The sequence below is a fragment of the Ascidiella aspersa genome, chromosome 7 (genome assembly GCF_963924565.1).
Source record: "Ascidiella aspersa chromosome 7, kaAscAspe10.2, whole genome shotgun sequence".
In the NCBI taxonomy this organism is placed as follows: domain Eukaryota; kingdom Metazoa; phylum Chordata; class Ascidiacea; order Phlebobranchia; family Ascidiidae; genus Ascidiella; species Ascidiella aspersa.
This window is the reverse complement of record NC_139453.1, coordinates 19006680-19025282: the sequence shown is the minus strand read 5'-3', so window position 1 is coordinate 19025282 and position 18603 is coordinate 19006680. Positions and strand designations below refer to the sequence as shown.

The window sequence follows — 18603 nt, the reverse complement described above, 5'->3', positions numbered from 1 at the left end:
TTGCATGGGTGAACTAACCAATTGGGGTGAATAAGGGTGAACCATCAGAAATGGATGATAGCTGTTCAGTAAATCGACTACTGAACTGTTGTTTCTTGGTGTTTTTTTTTTTTTGCTTATTGTAATAGTGAAGTTGGTTTACACCGAGTAAGTACAAAAATTTGGTGACTGTGTTTTGTGCTTTTGTAGCTTTATATTTCTGGACTAGAGAAATTGTAGATTTACAATGGTAAAACTTAGCCTGAGATCTTAACAACAATTGAAACAACCTAAGTCATTTGTGGTGTTATATAAAGACGAGATAGTTTTATCGTATCATGAGACAAGGGTGAATGAAATCTGGAGATAGATGCTATGGGTGAACAAATCTAAAAAAGTTTAAGAAGCACTGATTTAGCGCTAGTCCCGTTTATAGAACTTAGGAAACTACGCTGCTGATAGCCGGATTATGATTATCCCATAATTAATCACACATATTTCACGGTCTTTGTTTATTTTTTCGTCTGAAGTTAACGATTGCACACTAAGTTGTTTTGCATTTAGCGCCTGGCAGGAACGACGCACGTGTTCGCTTTGCGTCTAAAAGTTGCGCTATGCGCAAATCCCATATGTCTTTAGGTGCCTTTTAGCTCGTTTAACGGAATATTTCCACCAAAAATTTCCAGCGCGTGGCATGGTATCTGTAATCAAAGGTTTGCAAACATAGCAGTTTAGCGCATGCTTTTTTGTTTTTTTCGCGCTTCATGTGTTAGATTTGTTAGAACAGGGGTTTTCAACCTTTTTCTGCTCATGGCCCACTTAATTAGTAAAAAATGGCGGTGGCCTATCAACGTTTAATGAAAAACACTAAGTTTCAACAAAATAATAAATTAATAAAGCTTGTACATTATTTAAAATGTGTTACGTCGCCCGATACTTAATGGCTTGGCTTGAGACCGCCCAGACAAGTAGCTCAATATATATACAGGCGAGTGAAAGACGCATTCCTTTCTGTTTTTCTGGGAAAACGAAGGAGCGTAAACGCATGACCAACACTTGAAGTAACTCATATACACACCAACTATGATCTGTTCAATCCAAGCAGCACGTGGCTGTTCAATTGACGCAGATGCTAAAACACTGCAACTAAAAATCACCACAGCAAAAATAATTCAAATCTTAACTTTGCTACAATGCATTAAGCAAGTTCTTAACGGCAAATGTAAAGTAAAGAAGTCCTGAAACCTTTTTAATTGCAGCACACCAACAGAGCTAAAAAAATCGGCAGCACACCTACGAAATATATGTTGATCGACAACATCAGCTAATATGATGGGCAGCCAATAGAAAAAGGAGCAGTTTATAATGAAATGCGCCGAAGTAGCCAAAAATTTTACGTATTACATTCCTTTATCTTCTGATTTTGCGGTTTTGCAGACTTTCTTAAAATTTCTGAATCCAGTCGAAGATGGCACTCCCTTACAATAGCGCATGGTTAATCTCTTACACCTGGAATATTGCATAAGGTCAATACCTACCTTAATATACATTTTTCGCGACAATTCGACTGATTAAAAAGTACCCGGAAACACAAGTAATACACCTACGGAAATGTTGCGGCACACCGGTTACGGAGCACTGTCCTAAACCAGCAGAATGACTGCTCGCAAGCAAAACCGGTATGTAAAAAGAAATAATGTCACAAACATAATATTAGGTTAAGGTGTTTGCTATTTATCTGTCGGACTCTTATGTGTTGATAATTACTTGATTTTTGTTATCGCTGTATGTCAAACTCTGTGGCCCACTGAAAACAGCGTCATGGCTCACTAATGGGCCATGGCCCATAGGTTGAAAACCTCGAGTTGGAATGTCTTTTAAATCTTCTGTGTCCTTGGGTGCTCTAATTATCGTAGACCTTTTTTCTTAGAGTTGTGCTAATTTTCTGACCTATTGTGGTGAATGTTGAGTAAAATAATTTAACATATCATTTTCAATAATTTTTTTACAAACGCAAAAATACTATTTTTTTCGATTCAGGGAATGTCCCTTTCTGGACTAATCGGGTTTTCTTTTACCAGTGGTCTTTCAACGAGGGTTTTGTCCGGCGCCCCAATTAGTTAACAACAATTTCCTGATCAGTCAACATTTTACTTAAACATTCCACGGGTATTATCTTATTGTAAACGACGGTTTGCCAAACTTGGTGAAGAGGATTGCAGATGTGCGTTTTTCTTTCCCCGCGTAAATTGTAAATGTAATTGCAACGTCACTAGGGTACAACTGATTGTTAGCGCAGTAGCCAGTAGTTAGTTCAGTAATCAGTATGATTGATAATTGGACGTTTTTAGTTTTTGCCAAAAAGGCTTTATAAACGCGGGATATTCACTATTGTACTATAATAGCCAAATGGGCGCTCCTTCACTATTGTACGTAAAAATTAATATTTTCTTCAAATGCCGCATACCACAACACATATTGTTTAGGTTAGGGTCCGGGTTAGCGTTTGGTTGAGGGTGGGTCAAGTTATTATTAATAATAAACATAATATTACCTGACCCACCCTCACCCAAACGCTAACCCGCACCCTAACCCAAACAATATGCGTTGTGGTATGCGGTATTATTATTATTTTTTTTGCATAACTTTTCACGTACAATAGTGAAAGAGCGCCGAAAAGTGTTAACCCTAAACTTATGATGCTTTAACTGCTGATCTAATTTGAATATTTTTGTGCACAATAGAATTAGACGAGTTTAAAATCATTCTATAGATTGATATTCCATGTCAATGTTTGAATTGTGAAAAATAGAAAGTGAAATTATTTAGCATTGTAATCCAGTACAAGTAACTTGTATGTTTTATATCTTAGGCCAGGCAGGCTTTCCTTCTTTTTATTAACAAACAACTTATATGCCAAACGTGAAGAAACGTCAGAAAAATGAGTTTAGAAGACAACTGCACTCCCCGTTAGGGTTCCTCTTTTTCCCGGATTTTTTCAATCTCAAACGGGATTGAAAAATGAAACTTCCCGGGATCCCGACAAAAAAATTATAAATAAAATCACATCACTATGACGTTTGAAATTTTTTTATTTTAGCTCCAACCATTTAATTAAGCTCATTTATGGGCGTTCTTTCACTTATGTATGCGCAAATTATGCATAAAACCAAACAAAAAAATACCGCATACCACAAGTCCACAACTCATATTGTTTGGGTTAGTGTTTGGGCGAGGGTTGGTCAAGTATTATTATGTTTATTATTCATAATAATGCTTAACCAACCCTCACCCAAACGCTAACCCGCACCCTAACCCAAATAATATATGCCTTGTGGTATGCGGTATTTGAGGACCGTTTTTTTTTTATTAATTTATACGTTCATAACTGAAGAAGCGCCCATTTATGTTCTGAAGTATTGCTTCTGCAATCTTACAAGACCATCTCGTATTAAAACAAGTCAGGACCCTTAATGGTTTTTATTTAAAAAAAAGCGCATGCATTTTTATTGGTAGAATAAATTTAATTAAGTTTTTCCGCTGTTAAGCGCGAATAGAGCAACTCAAGCAACGACTTTAACATGGTTGGTACTATTTTTTTCTTTATATTACTCAAAAACGACAATTTTTTTTAAAGTTTTGCTATGTTGCCGAATACCCGGGATTATAAAAAAAATTTCCCGGGATTCGGGATCAGTAATTCGGGGGAAATCCCGGGAATTTTTCCGCAACCCTACTCCCAGTGCATAGGTTTCATACAGTGCAAAAGTTTCATGCTCTGCCAAAGCTTACCAGTACGGCTATTTGTGGTAGGAATCACCAAAAGAGACCAATATATTAGTCCACTACCTAGGAGAAAACAAAACGTTTCTTTCATACTAGAAAACTTGAAAATATGTGGGGTATGAAGCAGGGCTACGGAGTCGGTTAAAAACAACCTGAGTCCGACTCCTGCCAAATGTAAGATTTTGTCGCGTCCTGAGTCCAGCTCTGACTCTACAGCCTGTATTTTGCCCATTTACACAACTTTTTTCTGCAATCCACTCATATTGGTGTCATAATTGATCCACCCACATTACATGGTTTAAAAATATTTCACCATTTGCTATTTATTACACTTTTACAACTTACATTTAGTCGCCTTAACAGTTTTAAAATTTGATACTGCGCAAGCGCACGTCGGACTCAGGACTTGGGTAGTTTTACGCAGTCTTACTCGAGTCCGACTCCAGCAAAACAACCCAACTCCGTTGAGTCCCAAGTCCGACTCTGACTCCGCAGCCCTGGTATGAAGACGTCCCAGGTTAGCTTTGGCAGAGCATTGGTAAACTTTAACACTGAATTCGATTGTAAGTGGGTTAGATTAATCCCTATATCAACCAAGGTCATAAGACCATGAACAAAAATGACTTTGGCTAAAGCAACATCAAGATTTGTTGCACTATGTGAACACTATATTTAAGCTGGCTATCAGATTCTTGTTTTAAAATAGGTTACACCAGAAGCATGATTTTCCTATATCATTATTGGTCCTATGTATTTTATACAATAAATATTGATTTGCAACAACATTGTTATTGTTGTACTGTATACCCATTAGAGAAAACTATACAGAACTCCCTGAATACAAATTAATCTAATACAAGATTAAACTTCTTTGGTTGTTTAAATCCTTTAGCATAGAATTTTCAAACATGTTTAGCATTCAGGCTGATCTGAAACATTGTTTTCGAGTTTTGAATTGCACAAATCATCTTAAACATGGTAAGTGTTTGTTGTTTTGATGTGTTAATGTTTTGGGACAATATAGGTAAATAAATTTTCTTACAATTTTGCTAAATTTAATACATTAATCTTTAGTAGTAATTTAACAATAAAGCTTTGTGTAAATTTAGTAAACTGCGGACCTCACCATAACCAAGAAGCAGCTTTGAAATAATAAAAACACTGCAAGATGTGTCATTATAAGTCTGCATGGCTTTTAACTTCAAGTTAGAGTGCCACAAGTTTCTTATTGAGTACTTTAATTCAGTTCTTTATCTCGAATTATTAATTCTTTTTTAAGTTTAAATTGTCCACAAAAGCCTGTTTAAAGTTTTCAGCTTAATCCAAATAGAGCCACTGGATCGTTATAAGTTAAAGCATGAAGCAGGTGACCAAAGCAGCCTAAATATGGGGCACCAGTACGAAAAGGTATACGAGGGTGCATCACAAACTTTTAATGAACCATTAATATTTGACATTTAGGATATTAGAAAAAAAGGTGCCAACTGATGTATAAATGAACCTCTGTATTTTTTTGAAATGTTAAAATAGTAGGCCTATCTTTGCTATCTTCTGAAGTTTGTTTGAATGCTGTTTTATCACATGCAATAGTACTCGCAAGCAGCCTGCAGCCATAATCGAACTCTCACCAGTGTGCAAAATTCGGCATCTCCGCTTGGTTTAATTGACATAATAAAATAGTGATGTGCATAGGCCTAATGGTTTTTCATATTGTATTTTACCTCAGTTTACTTTGAGTATACAGGGTGCATGAGTTTGTCACAACAACTTTAGAGGTTCACCAAACCAAAAAAAGGTTGAAGAGCACTGATTTAGTATATGGAAAATATTTTGTGCTAAACAGCATCTCCAAAAGTGGACTTAATATATTGAAATAGCAAATGAAATTTGCACGAACCTTAACAACTTTATTGTAATGCTGTTTGTTTTAAGTTTGCCATAAAACATAGTTTGGAATTACACAAAAAAAGAAAACACTTTAACGAACAGTAAAAATTTTACGTGGTTTGGCATTTAAGAACCACTAGTTTTAATCAGAAAACAAAACAAAAATTAAGCTGTTGACCAACTAAAATTCCTTTATTCACATAAGTTAAATTTACACCAATTTAGACACAATCATAAATTTTGATGAATGTTAATAGTGTTGCTTACTAAAAGATTGCATTTTGTCATTTTCTGGGATTACTTATATCTAAAACTTATTCTGACTGAAAAAAAGACAATGAAATTATGATATAATAAATAATAGGGGTTGGGGTGGTACTTATAATTAGCATTGGATAGCTATATCTGTTTACTGATATTATTGCCTAAACTGCCACTCGAATCAAAAGATTGATGTCAGTACATTTGGTCTTTCGATATTTTATTATGAAATTATTTTTATGGCTTACTGGTTTAACGTAGATTTGGTTAACTTTGTTCAAAGCTCAAGTCTAAAACAAGAGTTGTATAATTAAATATGTAGATAGACTTAACTTGATTTGCATTATATTTCATTATATTAAAGTTATTACTGTATCTCAGGTAGGGATGTTCAAAGTAGAATATCGAATCCTTGGATTCAAATCCAAATGGGATTCGAATCCAATTCTGCCATTTATTTCGGGTAATTGGAAACAATATAATTTAATGTTTTATGGCCGATTGTTGCGCCTAATTGTACAAACGCGTGTGGTAAGTTGGCCTGTCGCTGCGGTGACCAATTTGCAGTGCTTGCTTTAATCGTAGCCTCGTAGTGCAGTGTCAGCGTTTTTTCGGGCGACCAATTACTTCGCGTCTCGCGATAGCGTTCGTCTAATAATTAAGTGTCAATCAAGCGTTATTGGGCGAGCGACTGACGTGCAATGCCAGGTGCGGAGTTCGCTATTTCCCTAAATGCGTTAAGTTGCAAAAGTAATATTACATTGTAAAACGTGCTGGCCATCCACAGAATGCGCTATAGGGTTACTTAAGGTTAACTTTAGGCCAATATTCAGCGAGGTTATGCCGTTATGCACAGCGTAATTCTCAAGTATTCGTTATGCCAATAGCAACTTTGTATCCTTTGCAGTACATTAACTGACTGCATAACAGTTAATGTTAGTCAAAAAAGAAGCACTAAGACCCAACAATGCTTTAAAAAACAGGACCGAATTGCTAAAGAGTTCTGTGTTGCATTGTACTCACTATAGGCAAAAATATAAGTTTTACAACAACCTGGACTCCCATATGTTTGACATTTTTAAGAAACAACCTGTACAGTGGACATATTACAGTTTACACAACTGCTTCAAATGACAGTTATTAAGAATGTTAAACATATGGGAGTTTTTTTTATTATAATGTACACATGTTAGCAAATTGTTTGGGCGATTTATTGCTGTGTGGTTTTGGGCCCTGTAAGGTAGATTAAGATTAATCCCTTCCCCAAACAAAATCGAGGCTCAATAATTTAATAAAATTATACTAGGATTCGCTATTCTGGATTCGTTATTCTAGATTCGAAACCTATTATTCTAGAATACCTTGGGATTCTACTTTGAACATCCCTAATCTCAGGTTTAGTTACCGTTATTGAGTGTTGGCTCTTAAAACCTAAAAAATAGTTATCAGTCTAAAAACAAGATATTGGGGACGATTGTAATATACATTTTGTGGACAAAAAAATAAATAAAAACATTATTATTACATTTGTACAATTGCAATAAAATGAAAAATAAACCAAGATATAATAAAAATATCAGGGAATATCTATAAAAATATCTATAACAATATACTTTTTATAAATTTTATACTTTTTAATGGATTTTTATATTTTTATATTTGTTTAATAAACATAATAGCTTTGTATTCCAATTGTACATGGTAATCAGTGATCTGTCATAAGTACATGCTGCAAAAAATATAATATTACTTCAACCAGTCCTGCAATACTATTCCTTAACATTTAGGTTGTTTCTAACTACACTTGATATTGGGGTTGTTTCTAACTACACTTGATGCAAGCTTGGCTTGAGTAACACCATAACTATTTTGTTTTAAACAGTATTTAAATATAGAAAAATCTCTTCATATGACATTACATGATAGCTACCAGCCAAATAACATTTAATTCATATTTAATAATGATGAGGCGAAGGGTATGTAACTGGCAAGTAATGGTCGCTTGAAAAATATACCTCACTGAATGATCTAATTTTAGGCAAACTTTATAAATGTAAAAAACAAAGACATCCACTTATCTACCCTCTGTTTGGTTTCAGGGTGGTGGCTTTTTTCTGGTAAATCTTTGATAAATTAATTTTTCACAGCTAACGTAGAGAAGCTAAGCTTGTCTTGAATGCTGTTTCTTTAACATTTCTCTCTGTGTTCAATGGTTTATAATCCACACTTGAATAATGGAAATATATAAATAAAAAATATATATTGCCTTTAAATTACTTTGTGCATTACTAAAGTTTAACTGTTTTGTTTCATATCCTTAAATTGCAGGGATGACTTTGGATCAAATAGAGCAGATGCATATAAAATAATATGTTCAGAAATAACGTGTGAAGAATTTGCATTGCTTTTACTCCATGTTAATAATGATAAGAGTATACATTTTTGTGTACAAACTGCTATACAAATATTTATTTTTAATAGACATAGGTTTCTTTCTGTGTTTTATGTTTTTTCAGTATTTTTTGTTCATATCAAATTTTATTTTTAGCTCGAAATTCAAGATTACACTCCAGCAATATAACTTCAAATAACAAAATGAAATCCAAGTATGATGTTGCCATAATTGGAGCTGGGCACAATGGTTTGACAGCAGTAAGACAATTCAGTTACACAGGAGTTATTCTAACAGTGTGAAAGTTTTCAAAACTTTACATATAAATATATGATGTTTTGTTCTAAAGAAAATGATAAAAATAAGTGAAAGTGTAATGCAGTTTGTAAAGGTTAAAAAACAGTCACACTTCACATGTAATCAAGGGTCTTTTAAAAAAAGTAAAAAATCATACTGTATTTTCCTGTTCACTGTTTTGTTTGGATGATACATTTAAATTGTTTCACAGATCTAAATATTTTTTGTCCACTTCACCTTTCCAGAATCGTGAAAATATTTTTTTCCTATTAAAATTAGGCTGCCTATTTGGCGAAGGCTGGTATGTCAGTTGGTGTTTTTGAAAAACGACATTTAATTGGTGGAGCAGCAGTTACAGAAGAAATTTTTCCCGGATATAAATTTTCCAGAGCTTCTTATGTACTTAGTTTATTGAGACCCAAGATCATCAAAGAGCTAAATCTTAAGGTAATTGTTTTTGCTGTTTTGTTTGGGAACCTGTACAAAAGTTTGTCTTCTATTGTTTTGTTTTTTCAAATAAAGTTAAGAGAATATTTTTTTTTCAAATAAAAATTCTGCTCCCCCTGTAGGATCTTCCTCCCGGGGTGTCGGCATTTTGTCATAATTTGTTCCCACTTATCCCTTTACCTGATCGATAGAATCATAACTTGTAACATTAATACTCTAACCCATACCATTCATTTGACCAATATATATGCCGCAGCCATTAAACAAAATTTTATAGCCAACAATAAATCTTTAGAAAACCTTTACCCCTATGTTACCTCTCCCCACCTCACCATCTTGGCTGGAGACTTTAATTGCGTTCTTCAGCCTCATCTTGATAAACACCCCCCAACAACAACAAACCCGCCACCTTAACAAACCCCTTACCCTATTAGAACCCCCACGCTTACTGACACCTACAGTACCCTTAACCCATGGGTCGGCAAACTTTTTTTGCCGAGGCCCAAAGTACTTTTTTCAGTGTTATTGAAGGCCCACTACGAAACAGTTGGGGATTCAAGATACTTGATAAGGTGAAATATTACATGGCGCCTCGATGGCCAAAACAATGCCATATCATAATGTAAAACATACTATAAAACGAAGAGTATACACGCGAAGTGCGAAATGTTTTTTAAAAGCATACATTTTAAGTTCGCAAAAAATATAGTTTGACAAGCTCTCTGGACCACATTTGGCACATGGGCCTTTCCAAGCAGAGTCAATTTAAAAAACTTTTAAAATAAAGGGAAATAAATGTATGGTTATCACCACAACTACATTATAACACTAAGCTACTCAAAAGTAACTCGCGGCTCACTAAAAATGGCTCGGTGGCCCACATTTGGGCCGCGGCCCCCAGTTTGCTGACCAGTGCCTTAACCCCTTCACCAAAACATTTACCCGCATCACCCATAACTCCCAATCCCGTCTTGGTCGCTTTTATGTTACCCCCAATATTGCCCATGTTAACCACACCTTTACCCTAACACCCTTTTCAGAAAACGATTTAGTTGCCATCGCCCTAGACATCCCCATCTCTCCTTTTGGTTCTAGTCGAAACTCAAATTGCCCACCTCCAAGAAATTGCTAAAAAACTTAACATGGAACAAACCACCGATGGCTACTCGGCCGCCAACCCCCTATACCTTGACTTCTTTCCAACCGTATAATAGGCCCTGATGTAATTCACCACACCCTCAACACCCCTCCCAAAACCCAAATTATTGAGTACAATTCAAGTCAGTGGTCGGCAAACTTTTTTCGTCGCGATCCGAAGTACTCTTTTCAGAGCTATTGAAGGCCCACTTGTAAAATTACTACGAAAATGAACTTGTGCGCAAAATATGTATGTACAATCCAGTTTAAATTTTGCATAAAAAATTAATAAATTGGCTTTATGAGCTTTAAACATAAAAGGATTTGAATATTGCTCGAAATAACGGCATTTGTAGTATAATTTTACAGAAATTGGATTGTAAAGCTTTGTGTCAGACGACACAAGAAATCATAAAATATCGGTTTTGGGCTGAATAGATTTAAGGATAAAACTTTTAAAAGTACATAAAAATCCTTACATTTGACTTTACAAGTAACGTCATAGTTTGAGAAACATGTTGTTCTCGAACCAGCCGATGTGGTATTATGCAACTAAAGTAAGTTTATCGTGCAAACTGCCAAAAAAATTGCGTCAATTTGGTTTTAGTTGGCGAATCGTTTACCTTAGACGTATACTTACAGAATAAAATAATAGAAATAACTAATAACAGATTTGGAAACAGTGGCCAAAGGTACACTAGAATCAGTTGGAAACCCCTGTGCAAGAAAAATTGTGTTGACCAGTGTACCTTTTAGATAAAAATTTGTGTTAAAAATCTAAAGTTAAATTTTTTTCTTTCTGTTTAAGAAAAAATGATTGTCGAAGATATTTTCAGTAATGCTAGGCCACTCATTTGATGCCTATTTTCCTCAGAAATAGTTAAACCTTGCCCTAAATGTGTTACAGTAACTGGCGATTCCATTTGGGCAAACTACTCATTAACCAAATGTTCAAGTCTAAGTTTTATTCCAGTTTGAAACATAAAATTTTGTAACATATTTTTTCACATTAACATGTTACTATTCCTTTTTATTTATGGGGCTTTTATAATTGATGCAAGGCAGCAAAATCATAGGCTTTTGCATCTTTGTATGTTTGTTTAAGTTCATCAATGTTGCCATCCTTGAACTCTGACAATTGATGTTTTTTCTTTTTCCTGAATTCCAAACCCACCCTGTGATTTCTTAAAATTAAATCTAGAAAAGGTAAATTAAAACAAGCAATTTTATGTTTTTAATTAGACTTACGGATTGGAATTATTTGAGAGAAATACATCTTCCTTTACACCGATGTTAGAGGATGCATTTCATGGCAAACCACCTCGTTCTTTAACACTTTCTAATGATATAGTTAAAACATTTGAGGAAATCAGCAAATTTTCTTCTAATGATGCGAAGGCAATTAAATAAAGATTTATTTTTATTTTTACATTACTATTTGTTTATTATAAACTTTACCTATAATGTTTAATCAAAACTAGCCCCTTGTGTCATTTTTCATGTTTCCCATAGTTTCAGCAACCTATACAACTAGCCTTTTCCAGGGTGAATGGCATTTAAACATTTTGTACATTTAATGAATTGCGAAAACAAATTTAAGGGCAGGTGTTGTTACAGTCCATTGTTTGTAGGAGCAGTTGGTGTCCTTCATCCTGAAGAATGTGATTTGTATAGGTTGTTAAAATGTTGGATATACTTTTTTTTTACCAGATAAGCTATTCTAATTTATTATGTATATTAGTAAAATATACTAAATGTTTGTTTAGAATTTTTTTGAATATGAGAAATTTATTGGAAAAATGGCTGCAGGAGTAAACTTTTTGCTGGATGAAAGGGTATCTTTCAATAACTCGTTATTCAAAACAATAAAAATGGCTCTTCCTGTTGCAAAACTAGGTGAGATATTTCTTTATTTAGTTTAATTTTCACTTATTTGTTTTAAAAGCTTAAAATATTAATCTAACTCTTTGTTTTGCAAGTTCGGGAACTTGGGTCTGACACTGCAGCCTTCTATGAGTTAATAACTTCTCCAATAACTAAGGTATATGTTTAAGAAGTGTTTAGAAAGGTGTGGTACATTTACACAATAATTGATGTTTAATCTTTGCTGATAAGATTGTAGTTTAACAAAGTCAGACTATCAAGCGGTTTGGTATCAATCAACACACACCTGGAGCTAATTGCTTTTGCAATGGCAAGCGGGCAAATGCAAAATCACAACCGTGTTTAGTGATATGGTTTTGTTATCCAGATTCTCAATCAGTGGTTTGAATCAGAGCCGCTTAAAGCAACATTAGCAACTGACGGTGTGATAGGAGCAATGTTGAGTCCATCAGCTGGTGGAAGTGGGTAAGCGTGTATTTCAGAGAATTAGTCATATGGGACCAAGGAGCAATAGTACACAAGGCACAAAATACTTTATTCTAACTTGCTAACAATACTTTTAGGTTGCAAAGGTAAACTAATATTGCATTTAGATATGTTTTGCTTCATCATATGATTGGGGAAACAAATGGTAAAAAGGGATCATGGGCATATGTAAAAGGTGGAATGGGTAGTGTATCCAACTCCATTGCATCATGTTGCCGGGATCACAATGTGGACATATTTGTTAACAAGGTACTCAGAATCACAATATGGACATATTTGTTTCAAAGTTACCTCTTAAATGTCATCACATATACACAGCCAATAATAAAAATGTATTTCACTAAATTCTATAAATATATACCATGGTTTGCAACCATACATCTTAACTTTACACTTTAAAAGAGAGTAACATTTAGGCCAAATGGTATTTTTTTTCCGAAATGGTAATTTTTAGTGCAAAACATTTTGATGAAGATAAGTTTTAGCATCTGAAAAAAAATAGAAAAAAAAAAAAAAAATTTTTTTTTTAATGAAATATTATCATAGTTCAGTACGGATAAATAAAAATTGCACAAAGGTTGCCTTGCATAGCAGTTAAGTGAATCAACTTGTTTTAAATCAATATAAAATGTCAATGCTATATTTTAAAATTATTGTTTATTTTGAATTACTTTCTAATATTGATTTTAAAGACTTATTCATTACATGATTTAACAATAATTTTTTTACAAACAGTGCCTCATAGATATCAAGCAAAGTAGCAACAACAACTATTAAAATTATTTAGGGAGTTAAAGAAGTTGCCATCCATGATGAAAAAGTAAATGGAATTATTCTTGAAGATGAAACCTTTATTAAAGCAGATTGTGTGGTTTCTAATGCCACACCACATGTAACATTTAATAACTTGGTGACTCTCAGAAACAACACAAAGTATTTTCAGAACATTTCACAAATAGATTACACTTCTCCCGTTACAAAAATTAATGGTAAGTGTGATACTTTCAGCAACTTTTCCTGTAATAAACCTGCTTGGACCATGTTTGTTTGCAGTGGCTGTAGATTGCTTGCCTAACTTTTCTGCCATGCCTAACAAGAGCCATAATGAAATTGGGGAACAGCACAAAGGAACCATTCACCTGAACTGTGAACATAGTGATTTAATTCATGAAGCATATGTTGATGCAACAAATGGATTTCCATCAAAAAGGTATTACAAAGGATTCAACTTGAGATTTAACTAAAGAATTTGCTGTGTCTTGTAACCCTTGGCATCAGTATATGAAAATAGATATGTCTAGAAAATATAAATATTTTTTCATTACTTAGTCAAGTCATTGCATTACTTAGTTATTAGGGTGGCCCGCCAACAACTTTCAAACTGCATGTTGCTATTTTTTTGTATTTTTGTGGTCTTTTGCATACCATGTAGAACAGTGGTTTTCAACCTGGGGATCGCGACCCCTGGGAGGGTTGTTTGCCTTTTCTGTAGGGGTCGCGAAGATGACAATTAAATACCAGTCACTATTACGAGAATGCCAATTGATTGCCATAAACAATATCTGTACAGATATTAGTGACTGTTGTTGAGAGTAAATGTTTAAACAGCAGCAGCCAGGAAGTTTCGAGACTACTATTTTAACAGTGTAGGCTTACTATTAAGTTCGGCAGTGCTTTTCAACCTTTTTTTGGAACAGTACACACTTTTACGTTTACTAAATAACTTGTACACACCAGCTTTTGCAATTTGTCAAACAACTAAGTGAAAACTCTAACCTATAATTCAAGCTGCAATTATTTATATTGAGCTATGTTTATCCTCAAATTCAATAAAGACAGAAATCACAAGCTAAGAAATCACAAGTTAAATGAGTGTTTACTGTACTGCAAAAAGTTGTGGCAAGAAATAGTTATTACATTACAATAGCCATTATTATCACGATAAATATTTGGGTATAAAGTAGAGCCAGATCTCAGGTGTGCTCTGGCAACAACAGTGCCACGCATAAACAAGCTTGTCGCCAAGATGGCGTTCTTCCGATGAATTTAGGACTTATTCCGATAAATTTAGGCAATATTCTGATGAATTTCGGACTTATTCTGATGAATTTAGGACGTATTCCGATGATTTAGGCCTTATTCCGATGAATTTAGGACTAATTTTGATGAATTTAGGCCTAATTTTGATGAATTTAGGCCTTATTCAGACGATTTTAATATTGTGCTGTACTGGATATTACTGCATGTTTGGCTGTATTATGTCGTTGGTCTTAATACTACGGTTTTATAGATTTTTTCTGCTTTAGGTATTGTTGCTTTTTAGGTCTTATTGTGTGTTCCCGTATTACATATGCTGGAATCTTTTTTTGGAGGGGGTCGTTTGTAATGTTGGGTTGTTAAAATGGGTCGAAAAAAAAATATTTAAACTTAAGTGACTGTTTGCAGAACCTGACTCAACTTAAGCTTTTTTGACAAATGACTTGACTTTGACTAAAGTCATTGATTCAAATTACTTGAATTGAAATTGTTTTCATTAAATATTTTTCAGTAAAATTGGGTTATTTATCTTGTTTAGTTGTTTGGCCCTTCTTGTGATACTGTGTTGTTTGCCAAACGTGATATGCGCCAACCAATTTGTGTTATTGATTTATTACTTAACATGTAAAGAAGAAAAATATTTTTTTGAAAATATACATACAACTACAAGTGTGGTAACAACAAAGTAATTTTACTTTTTGGTGTCTCATTCAAGTGTTGCAAACATTTTTATACAAAAAAAATGGTAATTTTGGTTAGATTTATATACGAAGATTGTTTCATGCTTGGGAATTTTCTCCAGTACTTTCTCTGTTGACTGGAGATGAATAATTCATGATCTCTTTTTGAGACGCCACACTCGGTCATAGTTTTGTAACATTTACTGTATTTGCTCTAGTAGCAAATAATCTGAATCAGCCCTTAGCTACTTTGCTACACAATTCACTTGAAATAATTAAAATACTTGTTTAGATTTTGGCACAGGGTAAAACAGGTTTCCCATCCCTGGGCTCTGCTGGACTTGATAAATGTGTTTAATTTGCAAAATATTCAGCTTTGCGTTTAACCATAAGGCCATTCAAGAAAACTAAGTGTCATACTTCATGCAAGATGAGCTTCGTACAACTTTAGCAAATCTTACTGTTATTTTTTTCATGTTACATGGTATTTAATATTGGGGAACATAAAGATAATTCAGATATGTTAAATACATTTGTACAATATTATACTACATTGCACACTTTTATATTTATATCTAGACCAGTAAAGTTTAAATTAAATACAAATCTTAAAAAAGCAAAAAAAAGAAAACTCTGACACTATTTAGACCAATGATAGAAATGTGCATTCCAAGTGCGCTTGATGATTCGCTTGCTCCAAAAGGTCATCATGTGATATCACTATTCACACAGTACACACCAATTCAATTAAATTTTGAAAGAGCATGGACAGCAGCTGATAAGGAATCATATGTTAACAAAAGTAAGTTTTTTGTTTACTGTACATTGTTTTAGATATCTAATAGTTTTACCCTATAATTTTTATTTTTAGTTTTTGATACAGTTGAGTCATATGCCCCTGGATTTAAAAACAGCATAGTGGGAACAGATATGCTAACTCCTGCAGACCTGGAGGAGATTTTTGGACTTACTGGGGGGGTAAACTATAACATTATTTTAAAAAGCCTAAATTTCCAAAAGGTAGTAAAACCTTCCAATTATTTTATTTACATCTGGAAATATATTACAAGTTTATATGTTGGTCAATACTGATTCTCATTTGACTAAATATAGATTAAAAATAGAATGGTAATTCTTTTATAGAACATATTTCATGGGGCAATGTCACTTGATCAACTTCTTATTTCTCGGCCAACTAGTGTCTTGCCATCTAATGAAACTCCAATTCATGGGCTGTTTTTATGTGGCAGTGGAACACATCCAGGTAAAACAAATAAATGTGTGTTTTTAGATTAAAATAGTTATTTAGGTAATATTGTTAACAAAAGACTAGCCAACGTTTGAAAAAAAAATTGGGTGTCATAGAATGACTATAAAAATTAAGCAGATTTAATATTCAGTTATATTAAACTGTTAAACATGAGGCACCTAATTTTTTTATGTTTATAGGTGGAGGAGTCATGGGATCTTGTGGTCGACTGGCTGCAATGTGTGTTTCTGAAAAAAAGAGATAAGAATATTGAATATATTGCTTTTTAAATATGCCAATGTAATTAATTGTATGTGAACAATGTTTAAATATGCTATTGCACTGCTTGTTGCTACAACACTTATACTTTGCAATATTGTGTTAACCTACTGTATTTTTTAACGTTTTGCGATGCCTCATAAAGCAATTTAGTCTTCAAAATGTAGTAAAATTAATAATAGTTTATATGCAATTGTTTGCCTAATAATTTTTTTAAATAAACGTGTATGGAAAATAATGTAAACTATGTAATGTACCCAGCGTAGCCCAGGTTAACTAGGACACGTTATTAAACCTGATGATGTCAGCTGACCAGAAGCTACACAGCATCAAAGGGTTAGCACACACAAAAAAGGCAAGATAAACGTATTTACGAAAGATTTTAGAAAAAAAATATATACCTCAACAATATTAACAATATTGAGAATGGTCTATATTTTTTTTAAATGAAAAAAAATAAGAAAAGTATTAATATTCAATATTAATATTCGTCATAAATGACACGATGAAAACTTTTCCGCACCGTTTAATTAACAAATTGTTGTGGACCTTGATCGCACCTTTCCACCGATACCATACTCGATGCCATTAGTATAGGTCAAAAGGGTTTAAATCGACGATAACCGATCGCGATAATGCGGGATTGAAAATTTGTTTCACGTGAATCGCCGAAAAATTTGCTTCTATGTGTGTCAAAAAAGAAAAAAGGGTTAGGAAAGCGGCCGTGCCGCATTCGGTTTTATTCAAATCATGCTCAGAAATGATAGCTTAGATTTATCTACAAGCAAGATTATTTTATCAAAAGAGCCATATGGCGTCACAAAAATAGCCATTGCTCGTATAGCCATATATGGCGTTTTCTTGCCTATGTAAATAGCAAAATATTTGCATTTTCACTGATGTAAACATGGGAATATTAGCAAGAGTTGCAATCAGAAGTGTAAGAGTGAGCTAGGGTTAAAAAGAGGTATAGTTAAGTTAAAATAGAGTTACGAGAGTTGGAGTAAGAGTTAATTTACAATCAGTTATAAAAAGTTTGTAGTTCTTACATGAAGCAGCCTTAAAAAACACCAGAAACAGGAGGTTAACGTTTTGTATTTTGCATTTAAGAAGTTAAAAGTTATTAAAAACATAGTTTAATATAACACGTACGGTCGTGTGTAACGTAGCTAACTGTGAATGACAATTTAAAGTTTAAACGAACAAGATAAAGATGTGGCCAGTCTCAGATAAAAAATTGTGTTACTTATCGTAAATACTAACGAGTATGCAATTTTGAACAAAATTCGTGATATACAAATATTTTATACGATACTTTTGGAATCATGCCAATGTATTTAAAATACCAGACTATTGGACATTTTACCGTTTATTTTTATTTTGACGCAGATTGCATTTGCAACACTCTTTAAAATGCCGACTTATGGCAACCTAGGCTAGACAAAAAAAAACAACCAGCCTGCGTTGAGGACTCACCACCTCACGCCATAGCGGCAATGTCGACCAACTGACCTACACGGGTTAATAGGGGAGCAAGTCGAGAAATACCCATGACGCTATTACTTTCTGCATCCAGATTTAAAAAATCCAACTGCACAACTAGGGCATTGCGAATGACGTGCAGTTGTTTAGAGAACCTGTCTAAAAAAATCATATTAGCCTAGGGTTGCCATACGTCAGGATTTTCCCTGACATGTTAGGGAATTTAGTGTCCAAATCTGCGTTAGGGAGAAATGGCAAAATCTGCTTGTATGTCCGGTATTTAACCGTAGGCTACTGTATAAAATATATATTGGCAATAG

General features: G+C 33.9%; 1 protein-coding gene across 2 annotated transcripts; it reads left to right on the top strand.

Annotated features, from left to right (window-relative positions):
• The first annotated feature begins 4661 nt into the window (after positions 1–4661).
• LOC146138152 (pyridine nucleotide-disulfide oxidoreductase domain-containing protein 2-like) lies at positions 4662–17018 on the top strand. 2 transcript variants are annotated; one of them, XM_083393490.1, is made up of 14 exons: positions 4662–4743; positions 8462–8565; positions 8882–9049; positions 11429–11584; positions 11953–12082; positions 12166–12227; positions 12438–12535; positions 12664–12805; positions 13344–13545; positions 13610–13766; positions 15921–16075; positions 16145–16251; positions 16417–16537; positions 16723–17018. In XM_083393490.1, exons 1-14 carry the CDS (start codon positions 4674–4676, stop codon positions 16785–16787), a joined length of 1737 nt encoding a protein of 578 aa, XP_083249616.1. In that variant the 5' UTR covers positions 4662–4673; the 3' UTR covers positions 16788–17018. The 2 variants fall into 2 exon arrangements, 1 of the variants encoding a protein (XP_083249616.1); XR_014501401.1 differs by lacking the exon at positions 16145–16251.
• Positions 17019–18603: the final 1585 nt, after the last annotated feature.